At 43.7% G+C, this 17521-nt stretch overlaps 1 protein-coding gene across 4 annotated transcripts in view; it reads left to right on the top strand.

Moving 5' to 3' along the window:
* cacnb4a (calcium channel, voltage-dependent, beta 4a subunit) overlaps positions 1 to 17521 on the top strand; it is a 205431-nt gene that overhangs the window by 161825 nt on the left and 26085 nt on the right. For 3 of the 4 annotated variants that reach the window (XM_078552567.1, XM_078552565.1, XM_078552568.1), the window contains exons 10-12: positions 3301 to 3452; positions 10100 to 10195; positions 16678 to 16863. In XM_078552567.1, coding sequence (XP_078408693.1) covers positions 3301 to 3452; positions 10100 to 10195; positions 16678 to 16863 — 434 coding nt within the window. The remainder of the gene's footprint in view (positions 1 to 3300; positions 3453 to 10099; positions 10196 to 16677; positions 16864 to 17521) is intronic. The other variant, XM_078552569.1, reaches the window with a different exon arrangement.

Raw genomic sequence — 17521 nt, 5'->3', positions numbered from 1 at the left:
AACAGGTTGATTGTCAACCTGTAAATCCCTGCAACACACCTATGGCAGGTGGTAAGAGCAGGAGAGTCTCCTGGTCAGCTGTGCTTGATGCAGAGTGCTGTCCATCAAACTATAACCTCTGGCGACCTGTTCCAGGGGGAAAAATACTAGCCTTGGAAGCAGACATAAGCATGTGCTTTGTCTGCCTTATATGCCTCTGCTCATGGGAAGAGAACCGAAGGAAAAGAGAGTCAAACATTTTACAATCAGTCTCTATGGACTGAATACAGTCAGTGATGATACGCGAGTCACTAAAACATGTTCCCTCCACTTACAGCCTAAAATAGTTCTAGAACATCTTATAAAACTTTAATTGATAGAAGACTGGGCTTTGAGGAAAGACGAATTGTCACACTTCAGCCCTGGACGATAACAACTGAATAGATTTCATCTAAGTGCATGAGATTATAAATAGCTTACAGAAAGCAAATCCAGAGCGCTTTTTCAAAATTAAACATGACAATAGTGCAAGGAAGCACAGGCAAATATAGATAAAAGTCAAATTCACTCAAGGAGATGCCCAACGCTTGGAACAGATATCCAGAAAAAGTAACAGAGATTTAAAAAAGACCTTCTGAGTCAGAGCTGATTGTAAAAGGGAGATGTGGCATTTTTCTTCTGATGGGTTAAGTTGATCCAGATGTATTTATCTTGGAATAACGTTTACGACTGAGTGTCCTTAACAATGATTTTTATTTTTAAAAATCCTACATTTATATTATGTCTTATCAATTTGTCAAAATGCCTCAAAGTGCACTGCAATCGTTATCTGTAAAGCTACTTTTATGTGGTCATTTTTGGTCGGTACTGTATGATGCAGTGGGTAGCTGGTGAAGACGGCAAAGATGGGAAGCAAAGTTTAATTGTGTTTCTCTGACTCGTGTTTGTTGGGCAGGCCTGATGGACCAACAATTCTTTTCCTGTACAACAATTTTGTAGGTTCTTAAGCTGCTGAGCAAGTGCAGTATAGTACCAAATGTTTGCTATAAATAGCCGTTTTGTTCATGTTTCCAGTTTAGGTGTAATGACATTTTGGTCTAGTAAGGCTGATTACTTGTCTGAAAAACTAAATAACTTCAAAGCCTGGACCAAATCCATTTACCATAAAAATTTGCTTCAAATTGGTTTATGGTGTGGATTTATACTGTCACCAAAAAAACCCATTCCTGGAATCTTCAGACGATTTGCAGTGTAGATGCAATCTGTTGCATTATAGTCCCAGCTTTTCAAAGTACATTAAGAGAATGTTGGCACGAGTTAAAAATAGTCAAGCACTTTAATTCTACAGAGCAGTTTATGAATACAAATTACATGAATGAATGGGCTAACCTGAGATAAAGTCTTCGGTCACTTTAATACTAGATTTTTCTCTCTGGATGATATATTACAACACGCATAGTTATTATAAACAAGCATATTAAAAGGTACACATGAACTAACCAGGCACCTCTTGTGCTCCCTAAGCTATGTTTTTAGCTTCCCTCTTTTAGCAATCTCCTGAATGCTGAAGTAAATCATTAGCAGTGGTGTGAGAGCAAACCCTCTAGATAAGGGGTGGGGAGTAATGGCGGCAATAGGCCATTTGGCCATTGCTCCACAATTCAACAAGATTATGGTGCGTTTTCTACCTCAACTCCACCTTTTCACGCTATCTCACATCCCTCAGTCCCCTTAGTATACAAAATCTATTGACCTCTGCTTTCAGTATACCCAATGGCTGAGCATCCATAGCTCTTTGAGGTTGAGAATTTAAAAGATTCACCTCCCCTTGAGTGAAGAAATTTCTTCCCATCTCATTCCTAAATGACTGACCCTTTATTCTGAAACTATGGCTCCGTGTTTCAGATACCTCCACCAGGGGCTGCATCTTCCGGTCGGCGAGGCCGCTCGCTGATGTGTAAAATGACATGGGGTGACGTTGGGCCTGCGTCCTGACGTCACCCCACGTCGTTTACATTTTCAGTTTGGCGGGCGCGCAGCTGACTCAGCTGCGTACCCTCCGAACTGTCAACGGCCACTTAAACCCTTTAAAAAAAGTAATTAAACCAATTAATGGACCTGCCCGCCCAACCTTAAGGTTGGCGGGCAGACAAAGAGCCCAGGCGGCCTTCAGAAAAAACATGAAACCTCATCCACAGGCGGGATGAGGTTTCATGAGGGATTTAAAATGTGCACAAAATGTTTAAATATAAGAAATTGACATATCCCAGCTCATGTGACAGTGTCACATGAGGGGACATGTCAGGAATATTTTTCCCACCCTTCCACAAAATTTTTAAAACTTCCACCGATTTCCCTGAGGGGAGATTTGCCTCAGGGAGATCTGTGCGCTCTTTCACGCACATGCACGAAAGAGCGCACTCCCAGCTCAGGGAATCCCTCCCCTCGCGTGCACAGGGAGTGCGCAGATCATGTAAAATGGCGGCGTGCCCCCTCACCCGGGGCACCGTTCAGGAACGCGCCTGCTCCTGCACATCCCCCCCACCCCGATGGGGGGGAAATGTTACCCCAGGAATCATTTTCTCAGCAGCCTACCCTGTCAAGCACCTTAAGAATTTTATGTTTCATTGAGACTCTCTCTCATCTTCTAAACTCTGGGGAAAATTGGCCTAGTCTATTCAGTGTCTCCTCATAGAATAATCTTCTCATCCCAGGAATCAGTGTAGCAAACCTTTGTTGCACTCCTTCCAGGGTGAGTATGTCCTTCCTTGGGCAAAGAGACCGAAACTGCAGATGGTACTTCAATATCATGTTTGTTCTGGTGGGTTGTGGTCACAGCGCAGTCTAAATTAATTTGAAGTCTATGAAAGAGCTGGATAGTCAATATTGGACAGTGCTGTATTCCCAACTTGAAATGAAAGCATAAACTGCTGGTTGATCAGTTTTGGAACAAGTTGGATTAATGTTTTGGGAATACACCAGCCATTAGAATTGGAAATTGAAAATAAACCAACTGCTTAATATGGCAGAACAAAATTAAGGGATTGGTAAGGTTGTGGGGTATTGGTGAATATCAACTGATAAAAGGCAAATCAGGCATGTAAACTATTATAAAGAGGCAGCTAATGGAGTTAGCAGCCCAAGAATTGATTCTTTAGAAAGCTGAGAAGAGTTGATCATTGCTGATTGGTATACCAGATTTGATGTTCAATCTTCTTATTTGTGAACTTGCATGTGCCAAGTAGCCTGGACTGATTGATGACCATTCCCAGGATGAGTTCTCTAAAGTATAACTGTTTTTTCTATTTTTTCTTTCAATAGCTGAAGTACAGAGTGAAATTGAAAGAATCTTCGAATTGGCCAGAACTTTACAGTTGGTTGTTTTAGATGCGGACACCATTAATCATCCTGCCCAGCTCATCAAGACCTCCCTAGCACCAATCATTGTTCATGTCAAAGTTTCTTCTCCAAAGGTAAAATACATTGTCCATATGTAAGTGTAGTGTGAGTGAGTTTTAAACATATAGATTTACTTTGTATATTTTGCTTCCTTCAGGTGCAACAGCACACTGTTTAAAAAAAGAAGGGTCTGTTTAACTCAGTTGGTAGCACTATTAGTTCTAAGTCTAGTAAGTTTTTGGTTCAGGCCCCATGCTAACATTTGATACATCATGTATGTTTGTGCTTCAATTTGGAATTATGTGTAGAATTATCAGAGGTACCAGCCTTGAATGAGATGTTAAACTGAGGGTCTGTCTGCTTGGCCAGTAGCTCATGTAAGTGTTAAAGATTCATTGGGGCAGGATTTTGCCCTCGGCTGGGGTGCTCAGTGGGGGCGATAGGGAAACCGACCGCTGCCCGCGATCGGCTCTGCACCGCGACTTCATGCTGGCTGGCCAATTAAGGCCCGCCCTGCGTGGATCGCGAGCGACAGCGCTGAGCACCGCCTGTGCGGGTGGGGGGAGGAGTGAGAGCCTGGCCTAGCGCGCAGTTCACGCCTGTGCGAGAAAGAGCGCTTCAATCTCCCTGAGGCACAGAGCTGCCTCAGAGAGATTGAAGCCCTGTGTAAAAATAAGTAATGCAAAGAATAAAAATTTAAGAAAACATGTTTTTAATTCAAAAATCAAGTTTTTAAAAAATGTTTATTTGCTTTAGGAAACCTCATCCCGCTCGTGGATGAGATTTCCTAAAAAATGTAAAGGCTGCTTGGCCTTTTCGCCTGCCCGCCAACTGTAAGGTTGGATGGGCAGGGTAAATTTGAAGTTAATTGGATTGTTAATGGCCTTAATAGGCCTTTTAATCATCGGCGGGAGTGCAGCTGACTCCAGCACACGCCTGCTGTACGAAATATCGCGAGACTGCGCAATGACGTCGGGATGCACGCCCGACGACATCACGTCTCATTTTACGCTCAGACGTGTCGGGCGCGCGCCCGCACGCCGATCATAATATTCTGCCCATGGTAATATTTGAATAACTTTAGGGAGTTTAGGCAAACAGCTGGTCACGTTTCTCACTACTGCTTGTTGGAGAATGGTTACTTTAATTACCTGCAGAACCACAGTTCATTGTACGTGAAGTATTGTGGGACATTTCAGAAGGTTTTAATAAAGCAGCAAGTAATTGAAGTTCATAACATCATAAGAAATAGGAGCCATTCGGCCCATTGAGCCTCCTCCACCATTCAGTAAGATCATGGCTGATTTGATTATGGCGTTAACTCCACTTTCCTAGCTGTCCTCCATAACCCTTGACTCCCTCGTTGATAAAAAATCTAATTGAGCCTTGAATATATTCACTGACCCTGCTTCCACTGCTCTCTGTGGAAGAGAATTGCAAAGGCTAACGACCCTCTTAGAGAAGGAATTATGCTTCACCTCTGGCTTAAATGGGAGATCCATCATTTTTAACCTGTGCTCCATCATTCTCAGTTCCCCCACGAGAGGAAACATCCTCTCAGCATCTACCCTTATCATCAGAATTGTATATGTTTCAAAAGACCATTTTCCATTCTCCTAAACTCCAATGTGTATAGGCTCAACCTTTCTTCATAAAACAACCCTTCAACCCAGAATCAGCCTAATGAACCTTTTCTGAACTGCTTGCAATGCTGGTAGATTCCTCCTTAAGTAAAGAGACTAAAACTGTACACAGTACTCCAGGTGCAGCCTCACCTGTGCCCTGTACAGCTGTACCAAAACTTCCTTACTTTTATATTCCATCCCCCTTGCAAAAAAGGCTTACATTCCATTTGCCTCCCTAATTACTTGCTGTACCTGCATGTTAACCTTTTGTGATTCATGTACAAGGACACTCCGATCCCTCCGTACTGCAGCATTCTGCCGTCTCATCCAACTTAAATAATATTCTGTTTTTTCTATTCTTCCTACCAAAGTGCACAACCTCACATTTTTCCACATTATACTCCATCTGCCAAAAATTTTTCCCACTTGTTTAACCTATCCACATCCTTTGCAGACTCTTTGTATCCTTTTCACAGCTTACTTTCTACCTACTGTTGTATCATCGGCAAATTTGGCTACGATCGAAGTCATCAATACGGGTTGTAATTTGTTAAGGTCCCAGCACTGGTCCCTGAGGGATTCCACTAGGTACAGTTTGCCAGCCTGAAAATGATTCATTTATCCCGACTCTCTCTTTCCTGTTAGTTAACCAATCCCCCAAACATGCCAATGTATCACCCCCAAAATCATGAGCTCTGCTCTGAAGAAGAGTCATATGGACTCGAAACGTTAACTCTGTTTCTCTCTCCACAGATGCTGCCAGATCTGTTGAATGTTTCCAGCCTTTTCTGTTTTTATTTCAGATTGCCAGCATCTGCAGTGTTTTGCTTTTATCATGAGCTCATCTGTGCAGTAACCTTTTATGTGGCACCTTATTGAATGCCTTTTAAAAATCCAAATGCACTACATCTACTGGTTTCCCAGTCTCGCTCCCTAGAGCTGACTTTCGCTACTCTTTTCCTTTTTATATACTTGTGGAAGCTTTTCCTGTCTGTTTTTATATTTCTTGCAAGTTTTCTCTCATACTCTAATTTCTCCCTCTTAATTATTTTTCTAGTCATCCTTTGTTGGTTTCTAAAGTATCCTTCTCACAGCTTACTTTCTACCTACTGTTGTATCATCGGCAAATTTGGCTACAATACAATTCTGTCTTCTGGCCGACCCCTAATCTTTGCAGCATTATACATTTTTTCTTTCCATTTGATACCAGTTCCTTCTAGAAGTTCCTTCTAGTATAATTGATATAACTGATATAAAAAAAAGTTTTATCACATGAAGGTTAGTCTTTAAAATAATCTATCAAGCAAGATAATTGAGACAACGATATTGGAGCTATCCAAAATATAACTTTGGAAAATGATTAATTCTCAGGGTCTGGGTGTCAATTTTTTTATTTTTATGTTTGTTCATGGGATATGGGTGTTGCTGGCTAGGCCAGCATTTATTGCTCATCCCTAACTGCCCTTAAGAAGGTGGTGGTGAGCTGCCTTCTTGAATCGCTGCAGTCATGGGGTGTAGCTACACCCACAGTGCTGTTAGGAAGGGAGTTCCAGGATTTTGACCCAGTGTCAGTGAAGGAACAGTGATATATTTCCGAGTCAGGATGCTGAGTGGCTTGGAGGGGAACTTCCAGGTGATGGCGTTCCCGTCTGTCTACTGCGCTTGTCCTTCTCGATGGTGGTGGTTGTGGGTTTGGAAGGGGCTGCCTAAGGAGGCTTTGGGAGTTCCTGCAGTGCATCTTGTAGGTGGTGCACACTGCTGCCACTGTGCGTCGTTGGTGGAGGGAGTGAATATTTGTGGATGGGGTGAAAATCAAGCGGGCTGCTTTGTCCTGGATAGTGTCCAGCTTCTTGAGTGTTGTTGGAGCTGCACTCATCCAGGCAATTGGAGAGTATCTCATCACACTCCTGTTGCCCTTCTCTAGAAGACGGTATGTCTACTTCTTGAACCCTTTGTTTTGGTTCGATGCAAGTGATTGGCTTGCTAGGCCTCTACAGAGAGCAATTAAGGGTCAACCACAATAGATGTCGTGATGTGAGAGATAGTGTACTGGAGTGATGGGCTGAATAATATTTCCTTATCCCTGATTTTCTTTTGCTGTTATATTTATTTATAGAATGAAAAACAATGCTGATAACTGTGTCCTACAAACCCCAAACTGTGCATCTGGCATTTCGTGTTCAGTTATGTGATGTGACCCAGCTATCAATATGTGCATCGCTTTATAGCCTGGCCTACAGGCACTGCAACCTCTTGTCATAATAGTAATTCATCATGTCAAAATATTACACACGGACACATATGCTACCATTTACTTCCACCAAAAGACACCGTTATTTCCAGCAAGGAAACAATTCCGTAGTCGAGGATTCCGGCTCAGACCCCGAGCATTGTGGTCCTCCGTGAAACTGGAGCCCACTGTTAGAGGTGACACCAGTAGCTTCAGCAATGGGGTCCGCACAGAACTGAGCAAAGAACGTTGTTTTTTTGGCGATGCAACAGGCAGTAGAGGACATTGGAATTGCAGGTCATGCTGCACTTAGATTTCGGAAAGCTATTGGAAGGTCACTTTGGCGGTGAATGGCAGAAATAAGGAGTCACGGATGAGGGGTTAAAATGTGATGCTGAATCAATACTTGGTTTAAAAATAGGGAACAGAGAATATAAGCAGGCTGACCCAGAGATCAGTTTCAAGATCGTTCTAAATTGAAGAAGCGACACGGACACAGGTGGTGTAAGCAAAATCTCCGAGTTTACTGTTGATTATAAAACAGGAGGCGGTTCAAAAGTAACTGAGGTCAAATGAAGCATCCCATCGAAATCCTGTAATCTTTGACTTTGTGACCCTGGGTGTACCCTCCAGTCTGCAAAGTGTGTATGTTCATTTCTGCTTGCTGGTCTGCAAGGAAAGGAAATGAAGGAGTTGAAATGGCTCTGTGCCAGCAGGGTGAAACGACAGGCTCATACTGAAGCGGCAGCCAAATTTTCACCGTGTCGGTGTTTTTTTTAAATTTTCCACTGACTTGGAAAATATTGCGAAGACGTTTAATTTCAATGCAAAGCACCAGCAACAGTGAAACGAAGAAACGAGTCTCCAAAAAGAGTCTGAACTATCGTTCTGTGAGGTGAAAAGTCGGCTGCCCATTTGCTATAAGCCTGTCTTGTGATGTTAGCATAGACCAATTTCACTCCCTAAGCATTTACCCCTCCAACAGTCCTTAGACCTCAGTTAGAATTTCTTTTAGACGTCACCAGCATCCATTGGTATGCCTCGTGATCAAAAGGTAATAAAGTGATTTCATTGTTAGCCATAGTGTTGGTGCTGAGGCATCAGCGTGCTATGATGATAGCTCTTGGGATGACCACACAGGGTGGATTTATGATCTGTGCCATGCTGTTCAGAGTCACCTAAGTGTGTAAGTGATGCAGATAACACAGGAAGAGATAAAAAGGAAAGAAAATGACCAATTCACCTGGGAAGAGGGGAAAGGATAAAAAAAGAGGTAATTCACCAAAGTGACCTTACACAACTTCAGCCAACAACTGCAAAATGGCACTGTCACAATACTGGGTGGGGGGATCTTAGTGAAGCTCCCCGGAGCGGGAAACGAGAGGGGTGGAGGGGGTATTTAATTATGCAGGAGGTGCAATGAAAGTTGGGAAGTCAGTTGGTGGTGGATTAAAGGTGGATCATTGTGGTAGCAACCTATTTTTAATGCATATACTCATTAAAACACACAGTCACCAGATTAAATAGTACCTTTGAGATTTGGTCTGCAGCAACTGAGAAACACGTGCTTTCCGATTCACGACTGGTTAAAGGTGGCGAGCAGCAGGCAAGGTGGCTTCCTGGTGGATTTGGAGCGAGTAGGAGCTGCTTTTCCTGTACGGGGAGTTTTGTTGGACACGGAGAGAGGGGGCTGAGCTGTTGCACTGAGCTCAGGTGGTAGCTGTCCAGGGAGGTCGGAGCATAACTGTCCGAAGGAAGGGGCTCAGGTCATAGTGACCCTAAGAAAGGTCGTGGGGGACAGAGGGAGCAAGCTGGATGACAGAGGAAAGGTCGATCTCTACCAAAGGCAGCATAAACACGATAGAGGAGAGTTGAGGGTAACCCAGGGCAAGTAAAGAGTGATAGAGGGAGAATCGAGGATGACAATCAGCACACTGATGGTGACGGGGGCTTGTTGGTTGGGGGAGGTCCAGGGTGCTGCGAGGTAGCTTGATTGTGATGGTGCAGGGTGGGTGCAGGGGGCAGCTCTAGATGGACAAACAGTTGATCAAGGATGATGGAGGGAAGGTTGAGGGTGAGGGAGGGAAGGTTGAGGGTGAGGGAGGGAGGGTCAAGGGTGATGGAGGGAAGGTTAAAGGTGACTGAGAGTGGATGCAGGGTGATGGCTTGCAGCTCAACGGTCACAGAAGGCCTGGCTAGGGTGTTGGAGGGAGGGTTGAGGGTAATGGAGGGAAAGTCGAGGGTGATGGAGGAAAGGTCAAAGGTGATTGACGGAGCATGCATGGTGATGGCTTGTAACTCCAGGTATCTAAGTGTGACAGCTGGGGAGGGGATGGCAGTAGTACGAGTTCAAAATGCTCCTCTCCAACAGACAGAATGATGCTGCTGGCTTGCATGGAGTGGATGTCTGTGGGAGTGCCGTTTAAATATGGCACCTGGACCTTCTACCACCATGAGGTAAAGGTGCGGTCGGCAACTTCCTGCCCACCCCTATCGCACAAGCAGCCGGGCCCCTGACTGTGCAGGGCTAATTGGCTGGCCTCTATGTGATTGCGCATGGCCAGCCAACCCACCTCTGAGTGGAAGTCCTGTTCACTTCCAGTCCCACCATAAGGGCACTCGCTGCTGCAACAAGTTTCTGTCCAGTGCATTGACCAGGCTTTGGGTCAAGGAAAGGTGCAGAGTGAAGATGCAAATGAAATGAACAGTGTCTATGTGTTTGTATGAAAGAACGTCACTGTGGAAGAACAGATGGATCTTTGCCTGAGACTTATTATCTGCCCAGAATTCAATATTAGTGTTTTTAGGATTTCAATATTGTGAGTAGCTATTACTTTGATTGAAGAATTTGTTTTGTTTTCACCAGGTGCTGCAGAGGTTGATAAAGTCCAGGGGAAAATCACAGAGTAAAAACCTCAATGTCCAGTTGGTGGCAGCAGATAAACTGGCGCAGTGCCCTCCAGTACGTAATAATTCAATAATTGCTTTTATTGATAAGAGTACCTTAACAAGATACGAGCAACTGTAACAGTGTACAAAGTAACTGCTTGCTGCTGTGCTTGTCACTTTCAGTTGATACGCATTCTTTTTAAGTATAGGTTTTGGTAATTTAGCACAAACAGGTTAAACAAATACTTCCCACCCAAGGTTGAGTTTTCCTTCAGATAAGCAGGCGCCAGACTCAGCGTTTGATGGAGTTCAAATGATTTTGCCTTGAAAGAAAATTAAATTGTCATCTGTCATTCTGAATTCCTGAACTGGTTCGATTTATGACAGCAACTTATATTTATATCATATCTTTAATGGAATAAAATATCCCAAGACAATTCACAGGAATATAAAATTTGATGCCAAGCAACATAAGGCAATGTGAGTGTTGATGACTGATAGCTTTGTCAGAGAGGTAGGTGTTAAGCAGAAAGAGGTAGAGAAGTTTAGGGAAGGAATTCCAGAGCTTAGGACCTTGGGAGCTGAAGGACTGGCTGTAACTGATGGAACAATTAAAATCAGGGATGCTTAAGAGGCCGTAATTAGAGGAGCACAGGTATCTTGGAGTGTTATGGGGCTAGAGGAGATTACAGAGATAGAGATCTGTGAGACCATGGAGGGATTTTAAATCAAGATGATGCTTAACTGGAAACCAATATAGGTCAGTGGCCACTGGGGTGATAGGTGAATGGGGCTTGGTGGGAGATATGATATGGGCAGTAGAGATTTGGATGAGCTCAAGTGTGTGGAGAGTAGAACATTGGAGGTCAGTCAAGAATGCATTGGAATAGTCAAGCCGAGAGTAACAAAGGCATGGATGAGGGTTTCAACAGCAGATGAGCTGAGGCAGGGGTAAAGACAGGTGACAATACTGAGTTAAAAATAGATGATGTTAGTGATGTTGTTACATTGATATAAACACCAATCGCTCATAAGGGATTGTGTAAACACGTTGTGAGATCATTTATTTCGAATAGTTTCATAAGAACAGTTATACAAAGGTAGAAAGCTTGAAGACGCCAGCAGCAAAGCTGTGTGTGCATAGATCTCAAAAGCAATAGTGAAACTAAGACTGGATCTCATAACACACTTCCCTTCTAGTGATGTCATGCTACCATCCCTTAAAGGCATATTACAACAAGTGATGGCGCAGAAATGTGGTCAGAAGCACACCCTGGGGCTCAGCCTCAGACTGCTGCCAGGATTGGAGTCAATATCTAGGGAACAAAGTTTGTGGTGGGGAGCAAAGACAATGGCTTCAGTCTTCATGATATTTAGTTGCAGGCCATTTCTGCTCAGTCAGTATTGGAAGTTGGACAAGCAGCCTGACAATTTCAGGACAGTGTAGGAGTCGGAAGAGGTGGTGGTGAGGCAGAACTGGGTGCCATCAGTATATATATGGAATTTCGTGTTGTGTCTACAAATGATGTCACTGAAGAGTAGCATGTGGAAGAGACATAGGAGAGGGCCGAGGATAGATCCTTTGCGAACATCAGAAGTAATAATGCATGAGCAGGAAGAGGAGCCAGTGCCGATGATTCTTTGGTTATGATTGGATTCATGAGAATGGAACTGGGCAAGTGCAGCCCCACCCAGCTGGATAATGGTGGGGTAGTATTGCCAGAGAATGGTGTGGCCAGTCAAGTCAAAGTCTGCAGATAGGTCGAGAAGGATGCGGAGTGATAGTCTACCTTTGTCACTACCAGATAGGATCTTTTCTAACTTTGATAAGCTGTAAATTTGTTTCAGCACTGTGGCAGGGTCTGAAAACTGATTTTTCTTTTATTCATTTATGGGATGATGGCGTTGCTGGCTAGGCCATCATTTATTGCCCATCCCTAATTGACCTTGAGAAGGTGGGATGAACTGCCTTCTTGAATCACTGCAGTTTTGGTGGTGTAGGCACACCCACAGTGCTTTTGGGAGGGAGTTCCAGAATTTTGACCCACCAACAGTGAAGGAGTGGCAATATACTTCAGGATGGTGAGTGGCTTGAAAAAGGAGCTTCCAGGCGGTGGTGTCCATAAGACATAGGAGCAGAAATTAGGCCATTCGGCCCATCGAGTCTGCTCCGCCATTCAATCATGGCTGATAAGTTTCTCAACCCCATTCTCCCTCCTTCTCCCCGTAACCTTTGATCCCCTTACCAATCAAGAACCTATCTATCTCGGTCTTAAATACACTCAATGACCTGGCCTCCACAGCCTTCTGTGGCAATGAATTCCATAGATTCACCACTCTCTGGCTAAAGAAGTTTCTCCTCATCTCTGTTCTAAAAGGTCTTCCCTTTACTCTGAGGCTGTGCCCTCGGGTCCTAGTCTCTCCTACTAATGGAAACATCTTCCCCACGTCCTTCCCCACTCTATCCAGGCCTTTCAGTATTCTGTAAGTTTCAATCAGATCCCCCCCTCATCCTTCTAAACTCTTTCGAATATAGACCCAGAGTGCTCAAACGTTTCTCATATGTTAAGCCTTTCATTCCTGGAATCATTCTCGTGAAGCTCCTCTGGACCCTCTCCAGGGCCGGCACATCCTTCCTGAGATACGGGGCCCAAAATTGCTCACAATATTCTAAATGTGTCCCCATGTATCCCATGGTACTTTGCAAGCAGGGAGGTATCAAGGGTTGGTTGTTTGAGAAAAGGAATGATGACGGCAGGTTTAAAGGAGAGAGGGACAGGACCGGAGGAGAGAGTATAACAATATCAGCTAATATGGTACCCAGGAAGGGAAGCTGGGCGCTCAGCAGGTTAGTGGAAATAGGGCCGAAGGAGCAAGAATGGGACTGAAGGTCAAGACTTGGAGGTCAATCATCTCAGCTCCAGGATATCACTGCAGGAGTTCCTCATGGTAGTGACTTAGGCCCTTGTCCTTCTAGATGGTAGCGGTCGTGGGTTTGGAAGGTGCTGCCTAAGGAGCCTTGGTGAGTTCCTGCAGTGTGTCTTGTAGGCGGTACACACTACTGCTACTGTTCACCCACGGTGGAGGGAGTGAATGTTTGTGGAAGGGGTGCCAATCAAGCAGGCTGCTTTGTCATGGATGGTGTCAAGCTTCTTGAGTGTTGTTGGAGCTGCATTCATCCAGGCAAGTGGACAGTATTCCGTCACACTCCTGACTTGTGCCTTATAGATTGTGGACAGGCTTTGGGGAGTCAGGAGGTGAGTTACTTGTCAGAGGATTCTTAGCCTCTGACCTACCCTTGTGCCACAGTATTCATATGGGTGGTCCAATTCAGTTTCTGGTCAATGGTAACCCCCGGGATGTTGATAGTGGGGGATTCAGCAATGATAATGCCATTGAATGTCAAGGAGCAATGGTTAGATTCTCTCTTGTTGGAGATGGTCATTGCCTGGCACAAATGTTACTTGCCACTTGTCAGCCCAAGCCAAGATATTTTCCAGATTTTGCTGCATTTGGACATGGACTGCTTCAATATCTGAGAAATGGTTATTGGTGCTGAACATTGTGCAATCATCAGTGAACAACCCCACTTCTGACTTTATGATGGAAGGAAGGTCACTGATGAAACAGCTGAAGATGGTTAGGCCTAAGACACTACCCTGAGGAACTCCTGCAGTGATGTCCTGGAGCTGAGACGATTGAACTTCAACAACCACAACCATCTTCCTTTGTGCTAGGTATGACTCCAACCAGGACTCCATCCCAAACAGGAGAGATTCAAACATGGGGTTGTTATCGGAAAGATGGGTGCAGATTTGGGATGAAACAAGATGCTGATGGACTTTGGAGAGGAAGGGGAGTTTGGAGATGAGGTGGTGCTTTGGAACAGGGAGGTATCAAAGGCTGGTTGTTTGAGGCGAGGGATGGTGATGGCATGTTGAAAGGAGAGAGGGTCAGGACCTGAGGAGAGAGTATAACAATATGAGCTAACATGGAAGCCAGGAAGGCAAGCTGGGTGGTCAGCAGGTTAGTGGAAATAGGGCTGAAGGAGCAAGAATGGGACTAAAGGACAGGACGAGATTGGAAGGGGCATGAGGGAAAATAGGAGAAAAGCTGTAGAACAATTTGAGCTCAGGGCCAGGGCAGGGGGAAATTAAGCCTTGGGGGAGGTTTGGTTCACTAGGCTCGAGAGTATGAGAGACCCAACAGAGGCAGCTGATCGGATTGTCTCAATCCTAGTGACAAAGAGGTCAATGAATTTCCACCAAGCTGCATGGCTGCCCAGCAGCCTGGAAGGCTTTGTTCTGTGATAAATACTGAACATTTGCAGCCCCACAAAAGAATTTTAAGGGACTGAATGCTGAAAAAAATATGGTACGCAAAAACTAAATTTTAAAGAGGAAAGTGCTTCCCACACTTGTTGGACGTAAGGGTGGAGGAGACAAGCGAGAAGAGTTTAAGATGGATTGCAGTAGAAAAAAGAAGTGGGGGGTGACGGGGTTGCAGTGGGAGGAGTTATATTTGCATTCCAGGAAGATCCTGGAATAATGAGCAGTTTTGGTGGATGTGCAAATGCTCTGAGTGGAACAGGAATACGATTCTGTTTCAAATTCCACACACACACAATGCATCCAGATATATTACTGTGAATATATCACCTATTTACATTTGTTTAAATAAAATAAAGGCATATTCAGCCCGATGGATGAACAAATTCCCTCTCACCTGCTGCCGCAGTCCTTGTACATTCCCATATTTCCTTCAGCCCCAGTCCTTGCCTTGCTGGATTCCCATTTTCCACCCTCATTAAACTCAATTTTATCAAAAAATCTCTTCTTTTCACATGCAATCCTGTAGCAAATCCCTCTCCATCCCACTATCCCTGATCTCACTGATTTACATGACTTTCAGTTCCCCAATGCCTCAAGCTTAAAGTGCTTGCACTTGTCTTTGAATCCCCTCAAGGCTTCACTACTCTTCTGTATTTCTGTAACCTCAGTCAGCCCCACTAACCTCCCACTCCGCAACCCCCCTCACCCCACTCGTTTCTGTTTCTCTGACTCCAGTCTCTTGCATTCATCTACCAAGCATGGCCATGCCTTTAGCTGATATGTACCCACTCTCTGAAATTCCCTCCACCTCTCTCTTCAACTTTAAGATCCTCCTTAAAATACTTGTCTTTGACCAAGCTTTCAGTCGCTCCTCCAGACATCTCATTCTTTGGCTTGGCATTTGTCTTTGGCACATCTCAGTGAAGTTCTTTGGGAGATCCTTTCTATGTTAAAAGTGCTATATAAAATCAAGTTTGTGGTTCATAACATTACATAGAAATTAATGCATAAATGAGGTCATTTGGCCCCACTGGCTTAAGCTGGTGTTTGTGCTTCACACAAGCCTCCTCTTATCCTACTTGATCCAATCCCATGAACATATCCTTCTATTCCATTACCTTCATACTTATCTGGCTTCTCCTTAAATGCATCTATGCTATTTTCAAATATCCTCAATCACTCCATGCAGTAGCATGTTCCGCATTCTAACCACTCTCTGGGTAAAGAAGTTTCTCTTGAATTCCTTATTCGATTTACTAGTGACTACCTTATTTACATGGCCCCAAGTTTCCCACACCTCCAATTGTGAAAGAGTCTTTGCTACACCTACCCTAATAAAGAACACCATACTTTAAAGACCTCTATTAGGTCACCTTTCAGTCTTCTCTTTTTCTAGAGAAAGGAGACCCAGCCTGTTCAGTCTTTGCTGATAGTTATAATATCTGTGGCGATATCCACCTTGTAACTCTTTTTGCACCTTCTCCAATGCCTTGTTGTATAATATTGAGATCAGAACTGAGCACAGTGCCCTTAAGTGTGGTCTAACCGAGGTTCTAAAAAGGTTTAATATGACCTCTGCGCTTTTCAATTCTATTCCTCTAGAAATAAACTCCTGACGGTTTTTAAAAAAATTTCCTAATGGTCTTGTTAACCTGCATCGCTACTTTTAATAATTTGTGAATCTGTGCTCCGAGATCCCTTTGTCCATTACCCCATTTAGACTCTTACTTCGTGCAACCTGGTGGAATGTTATTCTGAATTATACAAATACTGTCACACTTTTTAATTTAGCTGCTCACAATCTTTGCCAAAAATCGATACACCAGATGACCAACCTCCAAATGAAAGCAATAACTCTGCTCTAGAGACTAAAAGCTGCGTCAAAATTACAAAATGTAACCATCCCATCCAATTAACCACATAAAATCTTGGGTATGGTGCCCACTTTTGGTACCCCCATTGCATCATAGATTCTTACCATGCAGAAGGAGGCCATTTAGCCCATTGTACTTGTGTTACACTTTACCTTATCCTCTAACTCACCAGGAACCATTCCACAAAAGACCTGCTATGTAAAGCAATAATGTACTATTTGATCTTTTTAATTGGATTTTGTTTTGAAAGGTTATAAAATGTAATGTAGTTTGCTTAGAAAAATGACAAAATAAATGACTATTTAATTGTTGTGTCTGAAAATGCTGATTTCTTTCTCACTATTTGACAGGAAATGTTTGATGTTATCCTGGATGAAAACCAATTGGAGGATGCATGTGAGCATTTGGCAGAATACCTTGAAACATACTGGCGTGCGACACACACCCCCAGCAGCGCGCCACTGAATCCATTGCTGGGCCGAAACCTAGGTAGTACTGCACTGTCAACATATCCTACAGCTATCTCTGGGTTGCAGGTATGAACACAAACAAAGTGATTACCTGTGGAAATAATGGGACGAAGTAAGCCATGACCAATATTTCAAAACAAATATTTGAACACCTCAGACTCTTGTAGCAAGGTGTGCAAATGTTAAATTATTTACCCGAGCTATGATGTCCCTCATATTATGGGTGCACTTCAACTCCATACACAGATAAGAAATTTCTGTCACCTCTTTTAAGAGCTTTGCATCATGCTTACAGAGAGGTGCACCTGGAAGGGTCACATTTCTTTCTCCTGCTCTTCAGATCTTGGCATCAGATACCTTACAGCACAGAAGGAGGCCACATGGCTCATCATGCCTGTCTTACATTTCAGCTGATCCAAACAAAACGTACACACATAAATAAATAAAGGGCTCTTCATTGGTGGATGATTTACTCTAACACTTGTAAGAAAAAAAGCATTGATCTTCTGGCGAGAGCTAGGCCCATATTGCTGTCAAATGAATAACCTATGGGTTTGGTCAATATCTGTATCCCACGTAGAATTGAAGTGCTGCTAATGACATATCTTTATGCCAGTTGCACTGTAATTGTTTGAGCATCAATTGATGATTTTGAGACTTCAAGGTTTCTCCGTTACTTGACATAGGACTGGCTACAGAGTGTGAATGACTTTATGATGGGTAT

The sequence above is a fragment of the Cetorhinus maximus genome, chromosome 11, assembly GCF_964194155.1.
Source record: "Cetorhinus maximus chromosome 11, sCetMax3.hap1.1, whole genome shotgun sequence".
Taxonomy (NCBI): Eukaryota; Metazoa; Chordata; class Chondrichthyes; order Lamniformes; family Cetorhinidae; genus Cetorhinus; species Cetorhinus maximus.
Note: the sequence above shows the minus strand (reverse complement) of the source record. Positions and strands in the feature narration are given on the sequence as shown.